Source organism: Camelina sativa, chromosome 12 (assembly GCF_000633955.1).
Source record: "Camelina sativa cultivar DH55 chromosome 12, Cs, whole genome shotgun sequence".
In the NCBI taxonomy this organism is placed as follows: Eukaryota; Viridiplantae; Streptophyta; class Magnoliopsida; order Brassicales; family Brassicaceae; genus Camelina; species Camelina sativa.
The window spans coordinates 14,718,272-14,736,744 of NC_025696.1; the positions used below are offsets into that span (position 1 = coordinate 14,718,272).

Genomic DNA, 18,473 nt, shown 5'->3' on the forward strand with positions numbered 1-18,473 from the left:
TCAAGTTCGATTGATTCACTAAACTCCATGACTTATTAACCAATTGGCATGTCAAATCGGAGAACTTTGTAATACTCCAATTAGATCACTAACATAGAACGCACTTTAATTAAACCCAACTAATAAATGACTTTGACATATTTAAAGCTAACAAAATCATGGGTGATGAAAGGGTATGTAAAATAAACGAACCATAACTAGAGTTACAGAAGATATTTTCACCCAAATATCTACAATAAACCTGCAATAAACGATGAAGTGATCGTGCTTGGATCTTCAAAGGATGTGTCGTCTCTCAAGGTGGTTGCAGTCTCGAACGTGCGTAGGTGCTGGATAGTTTCTAAGAGGCTTGAGAATTGAGTAAGCATATCTTCTAGGTTTTAAGAATGAGATTTGTATCTCAATTCTCAAGCTTCTTAGAATCTGAACAAATGATATTAAGAAATATCTTTAAAGGATGTGTCGTCATTTGTTCTGGCATTACACTTCTAAGTTCCATATTTTCTGCAAACCCTATCGGTGTTCTCTTCCGCCCAGTAGGCTCTCTGGTCCTCGACTTTGGGGATTTTCAGTAGATAGCCTTCTTCTCTGTAAGCTACTAAGCTATATATATAACAGGAACCACTGACAAAGAAACAGACTTTTGTATATCTTCCCAGGCTCACGAACTAGATTTTAAACAAATTGTGTTTAAAGAAAAATCATATACTATAATCCTTAAAAAACAGAAAAATAAAATGTTTCTTATCAAAATAAAACTACATGCGGTTTGGTTTCAGTTTAATATGAATAATAATAAATTCAGACCTAAAAGTTCAAATAAATAAATAAAACAAGAATGCAACTTGTAAAACTTCTTCTTGTTGAAGAGAGCTTCAGCAAAAAGGTCTTTCAAGAAATGGTGATCAAACTGGGAACATAGAGAGAGGAGTGAANTGCATGTTTAAGTTGCACATCATCAAAGCAAGAGACAACATTGTTAGTGCTTTCTTTATTATATTCAAAGATATCCACTCATCTAAAAAATCAGCATATGAATTGCTTGAGCAACAAGTTCAGGTACTTTAATTTCCTCTTCTTCTAAGTACCATTTTTCAAAAATATTTATTATAATCCCTGTCTATCAATCCAGTTTAATCATTTGGGCGAAACACCTCAAGAACTGCTTGATCTATAAGGTTGTCATTATGCTTCCAAGATCTTGGTTTAAAAATAAAGACAACACAAATGGAAAAGGAAGAGACTCTTTTTGGTTTTTGTTTCTCATATTTGTTCACCATGATTTAACTGAAAGTGTTTATTTCTTAGCTGACTCAGTTTTTCACTTTGTATACAAATGGTGGTTTATCTTTATTTTTATGGTGAAATTGTTGAAGTAGATAATGTCGTATTTGTTAAAGACCCTGTTTTAGAAATCACCCTTTTATACATATATATATATATATATATATACATGGACAAACGAAAGATGGGTCTATCGATTGATCGATTGGAAGAAAATTATATAAACATCACTATTTTCCGGTGAGTTTCAAACTTTATAAAATTAAAGGACTTTTTGTTGCTCAAGGAGTAATTGAAGGAGACAAATAATGGCATGAACCTACGTTATGGTCCACTCCTCAACTAACTGGGAAACGACGCAGGTAATTAAATATGCTTTAAATGTTCAAGTTCGATTGATTCACTAAACTCCATGACTTATTAACCAATTGGCATGTCAAATCGGAGAACTTTGTAATACTCCAATTAGATCACTAACATAGAACGCACTTTAATTAAACCCAACTAATAAATGACTTTGACATATTTAAAGCTAACAAAATCATGGGTGATGAAAGGGTATGTAAAATAAACGAACCATAACTAGAGTTACAGAAGATATTTTCACCCAAATATCTACAATAAACCTGCAATAAACGATGAAGTGATCGTGCTTGGATCTTCAAAGGATGTGTCGTCTCTCAAGGTGGTTGCAGTCTCGAACGTGCGTAGGTGCTGGATAGTTTCTAAGAGGCTTGAGAATTGAGTAAGCATATCTTCTAGGTTTTAAGAATGAGATTTGTATCTCAATTCTCAAGCTTCTTAGAATCTGAACAAATGATATTAAGAAATATCTTTAAAGGATGTGTCGTCATTTGTTCTGGCATTACACTTCTAAGTTCCATATTTTCTGCAAACCCTATCGGTGTTCTCTTCCGCCCAGTAGGCTCTCTGGTCCTCGACTTTGGGGATTTTCAGTAGATAGCCTTCTTCTCTGTAAGCTACTAAGCTATATATATAACAGGAACCACTGACAAAGAAACAGACTTTTGTATATCTTCCCAGGCTCACGAACTAGATTTTAAACAAATTGTGTTTAAAGAAAAATCATATACTATAATCCTTAAAAAACAGAAAAATAAAATGTTTCTTATCAAAATAAAACTACATGCGGTTTGGTTTCAGTTTAATATGAATAATAATAAATTCAGACCTAAAAGTTCAAATAAATAAATAAAACAAGAATGCAACTTGTAAAACTTCTTCTTGTTGAAGAGAGCTTCAGCAAAAAGGTCTTTCAAGAAATGGTGATCAAACTGGGAACATAGAGAGAGGAGTGAAACTTACATACCACTCCATCTATCTTAATCTTTTTGCACATATCTCCCCTCACAATATAGACCCAAGCTTCTTTAGGTTTCTTGCTATGACAACACAGAACGAAGCTCTTTCCATAGATGTTATTCTCGACAAAGTAACTTGTAGACATGTGCTTAAGTACCATGGGGAAGTCAGGTCGTGAGACAGTCATGAAGTTAATCCACACAACATGGTCTCCATCATCCCCATTACCAATTTTATTCTGTGTCACCCAAATCTTAATCTCTCTTGTTTTTGTGCATTGTTGTAACACTGAAAACCGATCTCCCTCGTAAATCGAGAGGAGACGATTATGGAAAGAACCTTTTTCGCATTACACGTACGGTAGAATACAAAAGGTCTTAATCATCTCTTTCGAAAAATCAAGCATTTGGATAAAATACATACTGACCAGTTTCGGGAGACTTATAACCTGTCCAGTATAAATTTCCGTTCAGGGAAACCCTAGACGAGTCACTTGATGATGCTAACTCTTCGCCAAAACTTGCACGATGAGTAACCTCCCATGGATAGAATTTGCTCTCATACGTCCAATAATCTTGAAACTCTTTTCTGGTCTACTACTATCGTAACCTATGCTCCTGCCACATCGAGTCTCATCCGGGGCAATCCTTTTAGCCTGTCTCAACAACGGATTCAAACAAGGTATCCTTCATCAACTTCGTCCATGAAGAAGTAACCATCGCAGGTCCCATAGAGATTATGATAAAGGTGACGGCGTAGATCAAAGCACAAATCATTCACTTTTATAGTTGGATCTTCATCGAGATCGACGCTAATCGAATAAATATGGGTATGCGTCTTTAACATGAATTCCGGGGAGCACAAGCAAAGTTTTTGTTGAGGAATCTCTTATTATTGAAAAGAGCGTACCATTCTTTGCAAACGGATTTGAAGCGAAGGAGGGATCGAGGTGGAACGCGAAAGAGTGTCTCTTCTTCCAGATCAGATGGAAGCTTTCTCGGCACATTAGATTTTTTTTTTTTATTACTAGGTTTTGAATCCACGCCTAGTGTGGATTTATTTAATATATTTGGTGAAAATTATACATGATAGATGACAATTATGAAATATTAAATTATAAAAATCTTTAAATTACTATTAAAGTAAATAAATTATTTCAAATACACAATTTAAAAAAATATAAAATCAGTTTTGTTAAAAATTCAAATCTGATAAAAAGAATTATGAATTTATATTTAAACGTTATATTTTTTTCTTCTTCTTCTTTTTCGTCAGCTTCTTCACATTATTCCGCTGAATAATCATTCAAAACTTCCTTTTTAGACTACCACACAACTTGTTAGCCAATCAAACTCCACGACCAAAATCATTGCCTCTTTTCTCGTAAAATGTGTGCAATCAAAACCAACATAGTCACATATTCACTCAAATATTGATACTTTCACGGTATACTTACTTGGTTTTAGATTCACACGTATTGAAACTTCTCAAACCAAAATCGTTAATAATACAAAATTGTAAATTACTTGGAAATAAAGTAATATGAACAAATGTATAGCTAATAAAACAATTGTGTTTGTCGTCGATCTTTCTTCTTTAAACTCCAAAACTTGACTCAAACATCAAATCAAGGTCTTGCGATGTAAATCCTTCTTCCTTAGACCCAAAAATAAAAAAATTACTGAAAGAATATCAACTCAACTATAAAATCATACACAAAAATATGTTATACAGCTCATGAGAAATAAAAAGCACAAACATAGATAAATAAAATATTTTTAGAGAATTTATTAAAAATGCCCCTTTTGATATACCCCTTTTCAAAAATACCCTCTTTTCTGGCCATTTTTATTTATGTCCTCTTTTAATTTTTAATGACCATTTTACCCTTAGATGAAAATTATTTTATTCAATAAAAAGAAAAACAAAATTTTCCCGCCAAAAAATTTCCAACATATTTTCCCGCCAAAAATTTTTCAAAAAAAATTTCCCGCCAAAAATTTTTTTGTCAAAAAACTTTTGATAAAAAATTTCGAAAAAAAAAATTTTCCCGCCAAAATTTTTCCCGCCAAAAAAAATTTACAAGGTTTTTAAAAGGTTTTATAAGGTTTCTACCTTATAAAAGCCTTATAAACACCTTGTAAAGGCTTTTACAAGATTTTTTAAAGAGTTTTAAAAGGTTTTTTAAACAACTTGTAAACGCTTTTACAAGATTTTTAAAAGGTTTTTAAAAGGTTTTAAAAGGTTTTTAAAAGGTTTTTAAAAGGTTTTCAAATGGTTTTTAAAAGGATTTTTAAAAGGTTTTTAAACACCTTCTAAACCCTTTTACAATGTTTTTAAAAACCTTGTAAAAGTTTTTATAAAATTTTTAAAAGGTTTTTAAACACCTTTTAAATGCTTTTAAAAAGTTTTTAAAAGCGTTTACAAGGTGTTTAAAAACCTTTTAAAGCATTTACAAGCTTTTTAAAAGCATTTACAAGGTTTTTAAAAGCGTTTACAATGTGTTTAAAAACCTTTTAAAAACCTTGTAAACGCTTTTAAAAGTTTTTTAAAAGCATTTACAAGGTTTTTAAAAGGTATAAATTTCAATATTTTTGGCGGGAAAATTTTTCGATTTTGGTGGGAAATTTTTTTTTTTTGCGGGAAAAAATAATTTTTTCGGGAAAAATTTTCGATTTTGGCGGGAAAAAAAATTTTGGCGGGAAATTTTTTTGGCGGGAAAATATTTTCGATTTTGATGACTGTACATTCTTGCTGTCACTCAAAAAGGGTAATTTGGTCATTTTGTATATAAAGAGGGGTAGTTTTAAAAATGGTCAACATGAAGGGGTATTTTTAAAAAGAGATATGGAAAAAGGGGCATTTTTGAGAATGCCCCATATTTTTAAGATATTTGAAAATAGAATATATTATATTTAATAATCCTTAAAGTTTTAAAATTTTAATAGAGATTAAAATTTTTTAACTTTAGATGTATTTTAAATATTTATAACATTTTTGATTTTTTAGAGTTAAATATTAATGATAAAATTTTAATATTTATACTATTTTAAACATTCTATGGAGGTGTTTATCATATTTTCGAACATTCTACTAGGTTCAAATATTATAAATATTTGTAACCTTTCAAAATTTTTAATAATTATAATATTTTAAAATTTTAAATTACATCTAAAGTTTCAAAATTGTTAATACTTTTAAACTTTTTAAAATATTGTTATATTATAAAAAAATTTAGAAGATTTAATTTGTTAAAATCTATAATAATTATAAAGTTATATAGATAAACTTTTTAAAAAATTTAATTTGCTCAAATAAAAAACCGGATTAACCCAAATAAAAATTTTAAATTTGGACGCTTGATAAATCAAGCTTCCTGCTCATTCGTAATTAGAAGCATAGTAATCTTATTTATGATGGTTCTCAGCTAGTGTCTAAAATTTTCTAGCCGATGTGGAACGTTGTACATATACTTATTTATAAATATTTTATTAATGAAATTTATAATAATTTCAAAAATTTTAAATATTGAGATGTCTGATCCCGATTGGTCGTTTAGAAAATCTGAATATACAAAATTTTGAAAATTATAAAAATGTTAAATAATGAAGTGGCTAATCCCTATTGGATGTTAATAAAATAGAAAAAAATTTAAATTATAAAATGTTAAATAATGAAGTGGCTAATCCCTATTGAATGTTAATAATATAGAAAGTTTTGTAAATTATAAATATGTTAAATAATGATGTGGCTAATTCCTATTGGATGTTTAAAATCCTAGATGGACAGCCTTGGAAGCTTATAGCTCCTACTTTTATTTAGTATAATTATTAAAGGAAGAAAGGAAAAGATATATATAGATAGAGTAAAAAATATTATTTATATATACATTTTTAGAGACATTTATAAAATAAATCCTGAAGTTCATACCTATTTACAAGCATACCATTGGCATTAATTATTAATTAATTAATATTAAGTTTTAATTTTTGAAAACAAGATTTCTCATCCTAAATAAATTTTCAAAACTAAAACTATTAGTTTATCTCATATCTATCTTAACATTTTTGGAGTACAATTTTGTGTCATCCTCTCTTTATCTTTGTATCCAAACAAGTCCCAACTAAATTCTCTACAATCCTTACAACCAAACACAATCATTTTCCTTATTTGATAATATTAATTTGCTAAAATCTATCTATCTAATTTAAATCAATATGATAGATTAAATATTGCTTCAGTCTGTGCCATGATGAGTTCGTCTGTCTGATGTTAAAGGGTCCTATGATTGCTGTTGGTCGAGTCAGTTCAGAAGCTGGTCAAGATAATGGGCAATTGTTGAGCTATAAGGGGGCGGTTCAAGCTGATTCAAGGAGGGGAAATGGTTTCAGCAAGGGTGGTTCCAAGGGATCACACTACAGAGGAGGTAGGTCCCGCCAAGAGCAGGCTGCTCGCAGTTCGGGGAGCTCTGGTTCGGGGGCTTCTCAGGCAACTCGTAGCAGACAAGGTGCTTCTATGGATCCTATGAAGCAACGGTTTGATTCTGCTTCTGCTCCTGTAACGGTTGCCATGGGTTCTGTTCCTGCTGAATCACGAAAAACTGAGCTGCAAGTTAGGCAGAATAAGGGGGCTAAGAAGGCGTTGTTCCAGGATGGTAGTGGTGGTGTTGGGCCTACGGGGGCTCTTGCAGGCACTGTGGATGCTGTCGAAGAGGGACAAATTTTGGTTAGTCCTCCAGCGAGAGTGGTGAAGGAGTCCTTGTCCGCGGTTATGGACACGTTTGGGGTTGCCCCAATGGCGACCATTGGGCTTCAGGGTACAGAGGCGATAGTGCAGGATGTGCATCGAGGTTCCCTTCCGGAACAGCTGCAGGTTGAGCAGGAGGGGTCGGGTAATGAGCAGCAGGGTGTCGGATCTCAAGAGGGTGACATCTCTTTGGTTGTCTCTGGGGGTACGGATACGTCAGTGCTGATTGGCGAGGTTTTGGGTGGGATCATGGATACGAAGGGGATAGAGGAGGTGGCTGAGCAGGAGGTAAGCAAAGACGGTCTTGGTGGTGATTTGGATGGGGATCACGTGGATGGTGATGTTTCTGAGGTAGATATGGAGTGTGATCAAGGTGATCTTGGGGAGGGAAGACTCGAGGAAACACTTAAGCTGGCTCCGGGTGACAAAAGTCGAAGGGGTAAAGGTTTGATGCTCCATGGAGTTAGTGCTAAGAAGCGAAACGCACAGATGCTCTTGTCCCCACGGAAGCATCCTTCTCACGGGATGGGGACTGGAGAATCCGGCCATGGCTCAAAGGCCCAGGAAGGGGTTAAGGGGGGGACAGGTGGGTGAAAGCCACCAAAACCAAAATTTGTTAAATGAATGTATTAAGTTAGAATTGTCAAGGGCTGGGTAATAAGGCCACTATAGGGAACCCTAGAGATCTCTAGAATAAACATAGGCCAGATTTTTATTTCTTATGGAAACAAAACAATCTTCTTCTCATTTGGAAAAATTTGTAGGCCATTTTGGTTATAATAATTTAATAACGGTGGACCCCTGGGATGTAGCGGGGGTTTGGCTTTGTTTTATAATAAAGACGCTTTTAATGTTTCAATTTTATTGGAGACTAACAGAATGATTGATGTCGAAGCGGTTTATAAAGGACGGGTCATACATCTAACATTTGTCTATGGTGACCTTGTTCCTAAAAACAGAGATTTGGTTTGGGAAAGGTTGTTACAGATTAGCTCAATTAGGTCAACCCCTTGGTTTATTATTGGTGATCTAAATGAATTAACCGAAAATCACGAGAAACGAGGAGGGAAGCTGCGTCCTGCATCTTCTTTCCTCTCTTTCAATGGGATGATTCCGGATTGTGATTTCTTGGAATTTCCTTATTTGGGGGGATTTTCTATCCTGGCGGGGTTGGCGAGATAAGAAACCTATACGGTGCCGGTTGGATAGAGCTTTAGGAAATGAGGATTGGCATGATTTGTTTCCGGACACGGTTACAGAATACTTACCTATGATTGCTTCAGATCATAAGCCTCTCGTGGTCAGCATTGGGGCAAAGAGACCGCGGGGGCGTAGGTGTTTTATGTTTGACCGTCGCTGGGTAGGTAAGGATGGTTTAATGGATGTGATCTCGTCGGGTTGGTGTGGAGACCCGGATCAGGATTTTGCCGGAAAAATTATTAGTTGTAGGCGGGAGATTTCTAGATGGCGTAAAGCGCAGGTTCCATATGGCGAGAGTTGATTGAGGATTTAAAAAGGCAATTGGAGATGGCACAGGCCGATGATTTGTCCACTCCGGAGGTTGTTTCGGACCTCAACGGTCGCGTGAGAGAGGCTTATCGGGATGAGGAGATCCATTGGTATTTAAAGAGTCGGAATAGGTGGATGCGGGTGGGGGATAAGAACACAAAGTATTTTCAAGCCCAAACCAAGCAGAGACGGGCTCGTAACGGGATTGTCGGTCTTTTTTGACAAATACGATGTCTGGTCTACGGAGAATGTTGCAATCTGTGACACGGCGGTAACATACTTTGAGGATCTGTTTTCCTCGATATGTCCGGATAATTTTGAGGACGCTCTACGGGAAGTCAACACGGTTATTACAGAGGTGGATAACGCCCGTTTGACGGCCCCTGCCACGGAGGCGGAGGTACGACGAGCTTTATTTATGATGCATCCTGACAAAGCTCTGGGGCCTGATGGGATGACAACCTTGTTTTTTAAGAAGGCATGGAGAGTTGTTAAGGATGATCTGGTGTCTTTGGTAAACCAGTTTTTTGAGGAGGGTGTTTTTGATAAACGTTTTCATCAAACGCACATTTGCCTCATCCCGAAGGTGGCTAAACCGACCCGGATGGCGGAGTTGCGTCCCATCAGTTTGTGCAATGTGGGATACAAGGTCTTGTCAAAAAATTTGTGTAACCGGCTTAAGGTGATCTTACCTGGTCTAATCTCGGAAACTCAATCAGCGTTTGTACCTGGATGTTTGATCTCGGATAACATCCTCATAGCTAAAGGGATGTTTCATGGGTTGAGAACCAATAATTCATGTAAAGGGAAGTTTATGGCTATTAAGACGGATATGAGTAAGGCGTATGATAGGGTTGAGTGGGATTTCGTGGTGGCGTTACTGTGGAAGATGGGGTTTGCGGACACCTGGATTTTATGGATCATCTTTTGTGTCTCTTCGGTGGAGTACAAGGTCCTTATTAACGGACAACCTAATGGTCTTACAACAGGGTGATCCGCTATCCCCTTACTTATTCATTTTATGTACGGAGGTTCTGATTGCTAATATTTGGAAGGCGGAGGTTGATATGCGGATTACAGGCATTAAGGTGGCAAATAAATGCCCACCGATAACACATTTGTTATTTTCGGATGATAGTCTCTTTTTTGTAAGGCGGATAAGGAACAATGTGGTGTGATTTTGGATATCCTTAAGCAATATGAGGGTGTTTCGGGGCAACAGATAAATTTTACGAAATCTTCGATTCAGTTTGGCCACACTGTTGACGACCGGATCCGATCGGAGATGCAGGGGGTCCTTGGGATAACCAATTTGGGTGGTATGGGGTCGTATTTAGGGATTCCTGAGAGTTTGGGAGGATCCAAAACGAAGGTTTCTTCTTATGTTAGCGACCTACAGAACCGGACAACGGGCTGGTCAGCCAAATAATTGTCCAAAGGGGGTAAGGAGGTGATGATCAAGTCTGTTGCGACGGCTGTCCCAACATTTGTGATGTCTTGTTATCGTTTCCCAAAAACGATAACATCCAAGCTTACTAGTGCAATGGTGAAGTTTTGGTGGAGTTCTAATGGTCAGTCTGGGGGTATGCATTGGATCGCCTGGGAGAAGTTTTGTTGTAGCAAGCAGATGGGTGGGTTGGGTTTCAGGAGTGTTGATGATTTTAATACGGCTTTGTTGGCTAAACAATTATGGCGACTTATTGAGGTTCCGGACTCACTGTTTGCCAGGGTTTTCAAAAGTAGATATTACCGGAATCCAATCCAATGGAACCGATATGGTCCTACTCTCCTTCCTATGGGTGGAGGAGTATTGTATCTGCTTGATCTTTGGTAAACAAAGGGCTTATTAAACGGGTTGGCTCAGGAGACAACATTTCTATATGGACTGATCCCTGGGTTCCAGCTCAATTCCCAAGACCAGCTTTAAGTAACGGTATGTTTAAGGACCCAACTCTCTGTTTGACTCAGTTCATGGATCATCATATGAATACTTGGCGGTGGGATCGGCTTGTTGAGCATTTCGATCCTGTGGATGTCGCCTTGATAGAGGCTATTCCCTTCAGTAGTCTCCCGATGGCAGACTCTTTAGGGTGGCACTTTACAAAATCTGTTAAATATTCGGTTAAGTCAGGGTATAAAACGGCACATCTGGGTATTCCTAACACCTTCCAGGCTCTCGGGTGTGGCCCAGAGATTAGCCCTCTTCTTGCTAAGGTCTGGCAGGTTCATTGTCCACTAAAAATAAAACATTTCATGTGGCAAGTGTTAACGGGAAGTATTTCGGTGTCTGCTAATTTGAGGCGGCGGGCATAGATTGTGATGTTGGATGTATGCGGTGTGGGGCGGATGTGGAGACTATTAATCATGCTATTTTTGTCTGTTTGCCAGCCCGTCAAGTATGGGCTTTGGCCTATGTACCTGTGGGACCTCAACACTTTCCAACGGAATCTATTTATGCTAATGTACATCACTTTCTGGGCTCCACGAATCTGGGTTCCCAGATAGAAATTTTTCCTTGGCTAATGTGGTATATCTGGAAAGCGCAGAATGCTTGTGTGTTTGAGAGTCAGACAGAACGACCGGATGACATTGTGCGAGTAGCGCAAGGGGAAGCGTCCTCTTGGTTACAAGCACAGGTGGACGACGAGGGTGGCGAGGTTATCCCCTCCCCTGTGGTTCCTACTTCTCGGTTACCAGGGCGTAGCTCTCCCCTTTCAACGGTTTATTCCGGGTTTTGCTGTTTTGTTGATGGCTCTTGGAAAGAAACTGATGTTTTTGCAGGTGCAGGATGGTTTTGTACTTCTTCGCAAGGAACATCACCTTTTCTAGGAGCTACCAATTACCAACGCATTCTATCTCCGTTACATGCAGAAGAGGAAGCTTTCAGCTGGGTGATGCGGTGCATGACTGGCCACGATTTCCGAGACGTGGCTTTCTTTACGGACAGTTTGGATCTGGTAAAGATGGTGTCTTCCCCTCATGACTGGCCGGCCTTTGCAACATATTTGGATGGAATCAAGATGGATCGAGAGAAGTTTTCTTCTTTCTCTTTATTTTATATTTCTCGTAATGCAAATGTTAAAGCGGTTTCTTTGGCACGCCAAGCGCGCTTATCTCCGCATCATGTTTTGTTTGTAATCAATTTTCCTTCAAATTGGCTCAATTTGAGCTGATTCTTTTGTTGACAAAAAAAAGAGATTAAAATATAATTCTCTTTTCACTTTTATTTAATCTTATATTTAATTATTTTAATTACTATTTAACATATAAATTAATAAAATTTTAGTTTTTTTCAGCATATGATGTGATTTGAATTTTTGAAAACGGATATATATTTTAAAAATTGTCTTAGGATATTTGTAACCAAACAAATATATCCACATATAGAGCTCGGAATACAGTTTTGGAGTACAATAAGGTGTCATCACTTTTTGCCAACTTCGGGTCGGGTTTTTAACTAAAATTATAATCAATTCAATTATCCGGATCCTCCTTAAGATAGCCGAATATTTTGGGCTGGTTTTTAATCCATAGCGTACTTATTTACATCCAAATAATGCCAATTAATGCTCATTATATCTTAGGAAAGATCTAATTTGCACGCCGAAATTTTAGGGCCAAGTTTGACAAAAAGAATTTGATAACACAAATTATGTCATCACATCCCTATAATATCGCAACTAATTCAAGATGAATACATCTTAGAAAATATCTAATTTGCGTTTAATAAACAATTACATATTTGGTAAGATCTTATTAGCTTTTAATGTACACTATTAATCCAATAATATGAATTGAGAATCATAATAAGAATATGCCATATCATTCATTCCTAAATCATAACTAACCAAATCATAAAATGTCTATTCTCAACTTGCGAATTAAGAATTTCTACAAAACCCTACCTACAACCGTTAACAGTATATATATATATATATTGATGCAATTCATCATCGACTACAAACACCTCTAAACCATTACAGTATCATATCAACAAAATAATAGACCTGTGGCGTACCACGGGGTAAAACCTAGTATATTATAGATTTGTAATCATAGTTTTGAAAATTAACTTATAAATTATTTAGTATATGTACTACAAAATATTACACATACTATAACACATTGTTAATATTCCAAAAAAAAAGTTTAAATACACATAAAAAATATACACTAACATACTATATAGTCATATACCTCTGTTTAATTCTAGAGAACAAAACAAATCTAGAATTTTATATTATATCTAATAACAAATTTAATGTAATTAGGTTATAAACTTTATAAAACGTAAGAACAAGAAAAAAAATTCAAAACAAAATTCTAAATTAGTTAGACAAGAATAAATTAATTGAGAATTTGAAAATTAATAATAAATTCAAAATTATTATTTAAAATACAATAATTTATAATTTAGTCTCGTGGTATACCGCGGGTGAAATCCTAGTATGATAAATAAATATTATTTGAGAAAATTAACAAAAGTTTTTGGAAACCAGGGTTAGGATCTATGGCCAATGTGGACTTGTGGTGAAGCTTTGAGATCTAGTCATCTATGTTTGAAAGCGTTGAGACAAGAAAAAGCTTCACCAGAAGTTTCTAACCATGATATCATACAGGTATATATATTGGTGCTAAGTAATTTTTCGATTTGTAATGGATTTTTGTCAGATAAGTTGGTTGGATACTAGATTTTGTTCTCTGGTTGATGCAGTGCAGGATGAGATATTGGTATTATCCTTAATTCTGTTATCTTCCATCCTATTCTTATGGTTAGACTTAGACACAATGGTATAGCATTATGAGTGGTCAAATGGATTACAAACCATTTGGAGTTTAGTCTGTTTATAACTATAGAGATTGAAGAATCTGAGCTTCCTTGGAGATACATTCCCAGTTTTATTGAGTTTAGTTTATTTCCTGTTCAGTACATGAACCTGAGCAAATACGTAAGAATGAGATACAGTATTATAACAACGAACGTTCTTTCTTTTACAAGATGTTTTTTTTTTAATGTCGAAACTAACTATTTCTTTTCTATTTTGTTTGCTTTCTTTTTAAGAACAATATGATGGGTATAATAACATCCATATATTTAAGCCTATAATGAGAATGAGATTCATATGTATGTATGTATGCTTTTTTCTCCTCGGGATTTTCTCTTATTTGTAGTAAGATGATGATCAAGTGTTGTTGTTTCTTTATCAAGATGTTCTTTCGAAACCACCTGATCCTATCTGCATATGCAACCACTCTGGTGATGCTCCTCTACTGTATTCCCTCGTAGACTGCGAGCCGAACTGCATATCCGGATTCTCAAACGCCTGCTGACCAAACTGTTTTTTTTTACCAACAAAATAACAGAGATTAGTCACAACTATATCAAGAAACAGAACAGTCTTTCGAGTTATGTCATTTTGGCAGCAGGAGCAAAAACAGAGGCCAATTGGTTCATTTCATGCTTAAATAGTTAAATGAACAAACCACATAGACTCCTAGTTAAGTGTTTTTTTTGCAAAAACTGGAGAAGATTTAGTTAATAGGTCAAGAAAGAATCATCACCTCTTTGGGTGGAAAAGCCTCGATGCCAGGGGTCATTCTCGAGTTCACTGCTTCGAGCTTCATCGATAAGAACTGACAATAACAAACCATCTCATGAGAACATACATGTAACAAAACAATACACAAGAGAAGAAATACAGAGAGGTCTCACAACCTCAACTTGACGCTGCAATGATTGTATATAGTTGATGATCTCATCTAGAACAAGTGCTTTTCCAATAACCTTGTTACATCCGGGTACAAGATCCTGCAAGATCTTCATCCGCTCGCTTATTTTCTCTCTTCTCGCCTACCAAAAAACACAAAACCAAAATTGTCATTTTCACTCATTCAACCAAATAAAAGAAAGCTTTTTATATCATCATCATGTTTCATGTAAAAATCATTACTCTTTCAGCTAAACTGTGACTATCAGTAGCTTGACCTCTTCTAGCTCGAACATGAATATAATCTTTACTTGGTTCAATCTGTTGCTTCTTTTGTTCCGTCTCTGTTCCTCCAGGCGATCCAGCTTCACCTTTCCCATCACTCACTTCATCTATCTTCTTCTGTCTTTTGTTCTCACCTTCACTCTAAAATTATTAAAAAAAAAACTATACCAATCAATCTAACAATTTTAAATTAAACCGGATGAAACCGAAGCAAACCGGGAAATAAAAGAGAGATAAATCCGTACAGCGACATTGGCGGAGACGACGATCTTCGCCGACTTAGACTCGTCTTCCCTCCGCTTCCACGCGCCGGAGATACCTTCAATCACAGCCTGAGATAACGCGTGACTCATACGTGCTGGATCACCGTTAGCAGCGGCGGTTAGATCCGACTCACCGAACTGATTCGTCCCGGCGGCGAAGCTTCTCCTCGAAGAATCTGCGGCGGTTGAAACACCGTTCAACGGAAACTGCCAGATCTCCGCTAGATTAAACGGTCCTCCTTCGTTCATCATCCCACTCGGATCCATCAACTATTTGAATCAAAACAAACACATACGCGCGTAAACAACAACAGCGTCCACCGAGTTCACTCAGTCTCCGCCGATTCAAACCAGAGTTAGATAGAGGAGAGCGAGAGAGATGATGATTGACTCAAACTTTCCTTGGACTGTGGAGTCTCTGTGATTGCGTTACTGTATGTGTTGTTGTTGTTGTTAATAAATTAATAATTTTTCTCCAACAATTTTAAAAAATACTAATAGTTTTTTGAATATTTTTGTGTGCCTCGGGAGCGACGGTGTTTATTAACTTCACTTCATGGCGAGGTTTCCTCACTCTGACCATCGTTGACTTTTTATCTTCTACGAACGCGGGTGTACCTACGCTGCACTGTTGGATCTTGGTAGATCTAAATGGACGGTGGATTAGTGGAACACGTAAGCCTATGTGTGATACGGAGAAAGAAACATACTTTATGAAAATGGAAAAGGACTTGAGGAAGTGGGGACCCACGTAGGTTTCCTTCTGATAATATGTATTTTTGGTTTTTTTTTTTTAATTAATGCTTTATTTATTTTAGTGATTAGTGATGGGCAATGATCGGGTTGTGGATTTTAATGATGTGTAAGTAAGGATGATGGATAAATCATAGGTTGGATTTTTCAATCCAATAGATTTTTTATTATAATTTAGGCCTCCATAACTAAACCCATACATGATTCTTATTCATTTTTGTGGCAAAATAGAACATGACTAGTATTATATTATATCCTACAAAAAAACCATCAAGGTGACAACAATTTTCATTTTAAACCTTCAAACTATTATACTTCAAACTAAAACCACCAAAGTGTCAAATTTATTAAATTAAACATTTAATATGGCATTCGGGTTCGTGGGTCCATATTTATCACCAAAACAATTAATTCCGTTAACAGAATAGTTTACTCTGTCAACTGAGCAATAACTTCATTCGTTTAATAATCCATATATGATTTTTAATATATTTTTCAATTAATAAAAACAAATAAAATAACTAAAACAAAAATAATGCCCAAAATCAAATTGATTTGGGGGTTAGGGTTAGTAAAAAAATAAAAATAAAGACTTACACAATGACTTTTTTTGTTATGATTCAAAAGCATTTTTTATGAACATGATTTATGTTTTATGGAATGATTTCTTTTTATCTGATTGTTTTATTTTTTTTTTTCTCTTTGTAATGTTTTTATCTATTTATAATTAATTATCACGTTTTAAATCCTAATAGAACAAACGGAGTTATTGTTCAGTTGACAGGATGAACTATTTTGTTAATGGAGTTAACTGTTCCGATAATAAATGTGGAGCCATGAACACGAATACCACATTGAAGGTTTGATTTAATAAATTTTTGACACTTTGGTGGTTTTAGTTGGGAATATAATAGTTTGGAGGTTTAAACTGGAAGTCATTACCGCCACTTTGATGATATTTTATGGGATTTTCCCTATATTTTAGTGTTGTTGAACTTAACCCTAAAATGGCTTAAAACAAATTACAGCTAGCTTCTAACACGTACAAATATCTTTTTTTCCTAAACGTCGGCCAAAATTAAAAATAATAGTGAGGTGCTAAAAGATTGTTCAATGGGTTAGAAAGCATGATGACTTCCAAAAAAAGACAATTTAGAGAACATCAATTTTAGTGTTATGGTGTGTTACGTTAATATTTTCGTATAGTTACAAGAAAAATAAAGTAATTAGTTATCTTACCATCAATACTTTAATTCGTCGATATTTTGTAGTATTATAAATGTTGCTTGGTCGAAAATACAACATATAAAAATATTTAGTGTTCAGCTTTTATGGTTGAGGAAAAGGAATAGTAGTTTGTGCCAAACTCTTGCTTGTGACCATTTCTTATGATAAAATATTCGTTAGGCTTCCCTTTCACCTATAAAGCTCAATGTTTCTCCTTCCTTCTTCTCTTCCGTAACTCAGTACCGCCCATCTCTCTATCCTATAAAACTTCGACACGTGTTGCTGATGATTCCCGACAACTACGTGAGTAAGTGAGCATCACGCAATCATCGCCGTACCAATGTTCCGCCTAACTCATCTACTCTTTTCAGACGGAATAACATTTTTTTTTTAAATCTTTATGCGTACCACCTCATTTTTGTTTAGTGTTGTTACGAATAGTATTAGTGGGGTTATTGGTTTAAGATTTGAAAAAAGTTTTAAAGATTTAAATGTTATGTAGAATCTGTTGTTATTAGATCAAGATTTTGTTAAACTTTGTTAAAATTTAGTGTTATTAGTTTATGATTTGTAAAAAGTCATTTAAAATCTTAACAAATCTGAGTTATTGGATTCAGACTTTTATAAAATCATTAAAAATTGTGTGTTACTCAATTAAAACAAAAGAATCTAGGATTGTTAATGAGTTCAATTATTATGTTATAGGTTCATGATTTTAGACACTTTCTTTACAAAATAAAGTCATGGAAAATATCATAAAAATACAGGGATTGTTTGGAGGACTTTACAAGATTTTAGAAAACTAATCAGCAAAACTCTTTAGCAATTTTTAACAATCTTTCACTTATTCATTTTTAATAATTTTGTTGAACTCTTCAAAAATCTTCATAAATCTCAAACCAATACTACCCCATTAGTATCTAATTCTTTTCTTTGTTTGTTGATTCATTGTGAACGTAATTAGTTTCCATTTTAGTAAACATAATTTTATTCTATAAGTACATCTATATTTGAATTAAGTACACTCCAAACCAAAGAAACATACATGTATATCATTTTTGTGTACTCACGCAGTATGGCACCAATCTAAATTTTTTGTAATTGATGTTGAACATCTAAACAAGGATTAATTAAGGGATATTATGGACTATGCGGTGCATGATCAGACATGATTTTCGTGATGTGGCTTTTTTACAGACTGTTCAGAATTTGTGAAAATTGTGTCTTCTCCTTTCGACTGGCCGACATTATCAACATACCTGGATGATATCAAGATTAGCAAGAAGGAGTTTACTTCTTTCTCTTTATCTTTTGTTCATAAAAATGCAAATGTAAAATGCAGATTTTTTTAGTGCGCTAAGCGCATACATCTCTG

General features: G+C 35.2%; 1 protein-coding gene and 1 pseudogene across 1 annotated transcript; both read right to left on the bottom strand.

The window, feature by feature from the left end:
* LOC104731741 lies at positions 2,561–3,312 on the bottom strand (annotated as a pseudogene).
* On the bottom strand, positions 13,791–15,643 carry LOC104731743 (transcription factor BPE-like). The gene is made up of 5 exons (XM_010451224.2): positions 15,101–15,643; positions 14,814–14,996; positions 14,579–14,713; positions 14,425–14,496; positions 13,791–14,198 (listed from the first exon to the last, which is right to left on the bottom strand). The coding sequence occupies exons 1-5, from the start codon at positions 15,383–15,385 to the stop codon at positions 14,067–14,069; spliced, it is 807 nt and encodes a 268-aa protein (XP_010449526.1). The 5' UTR covers positions 15,386–15,643; the 3' UTR covers positions 13,791–14,066.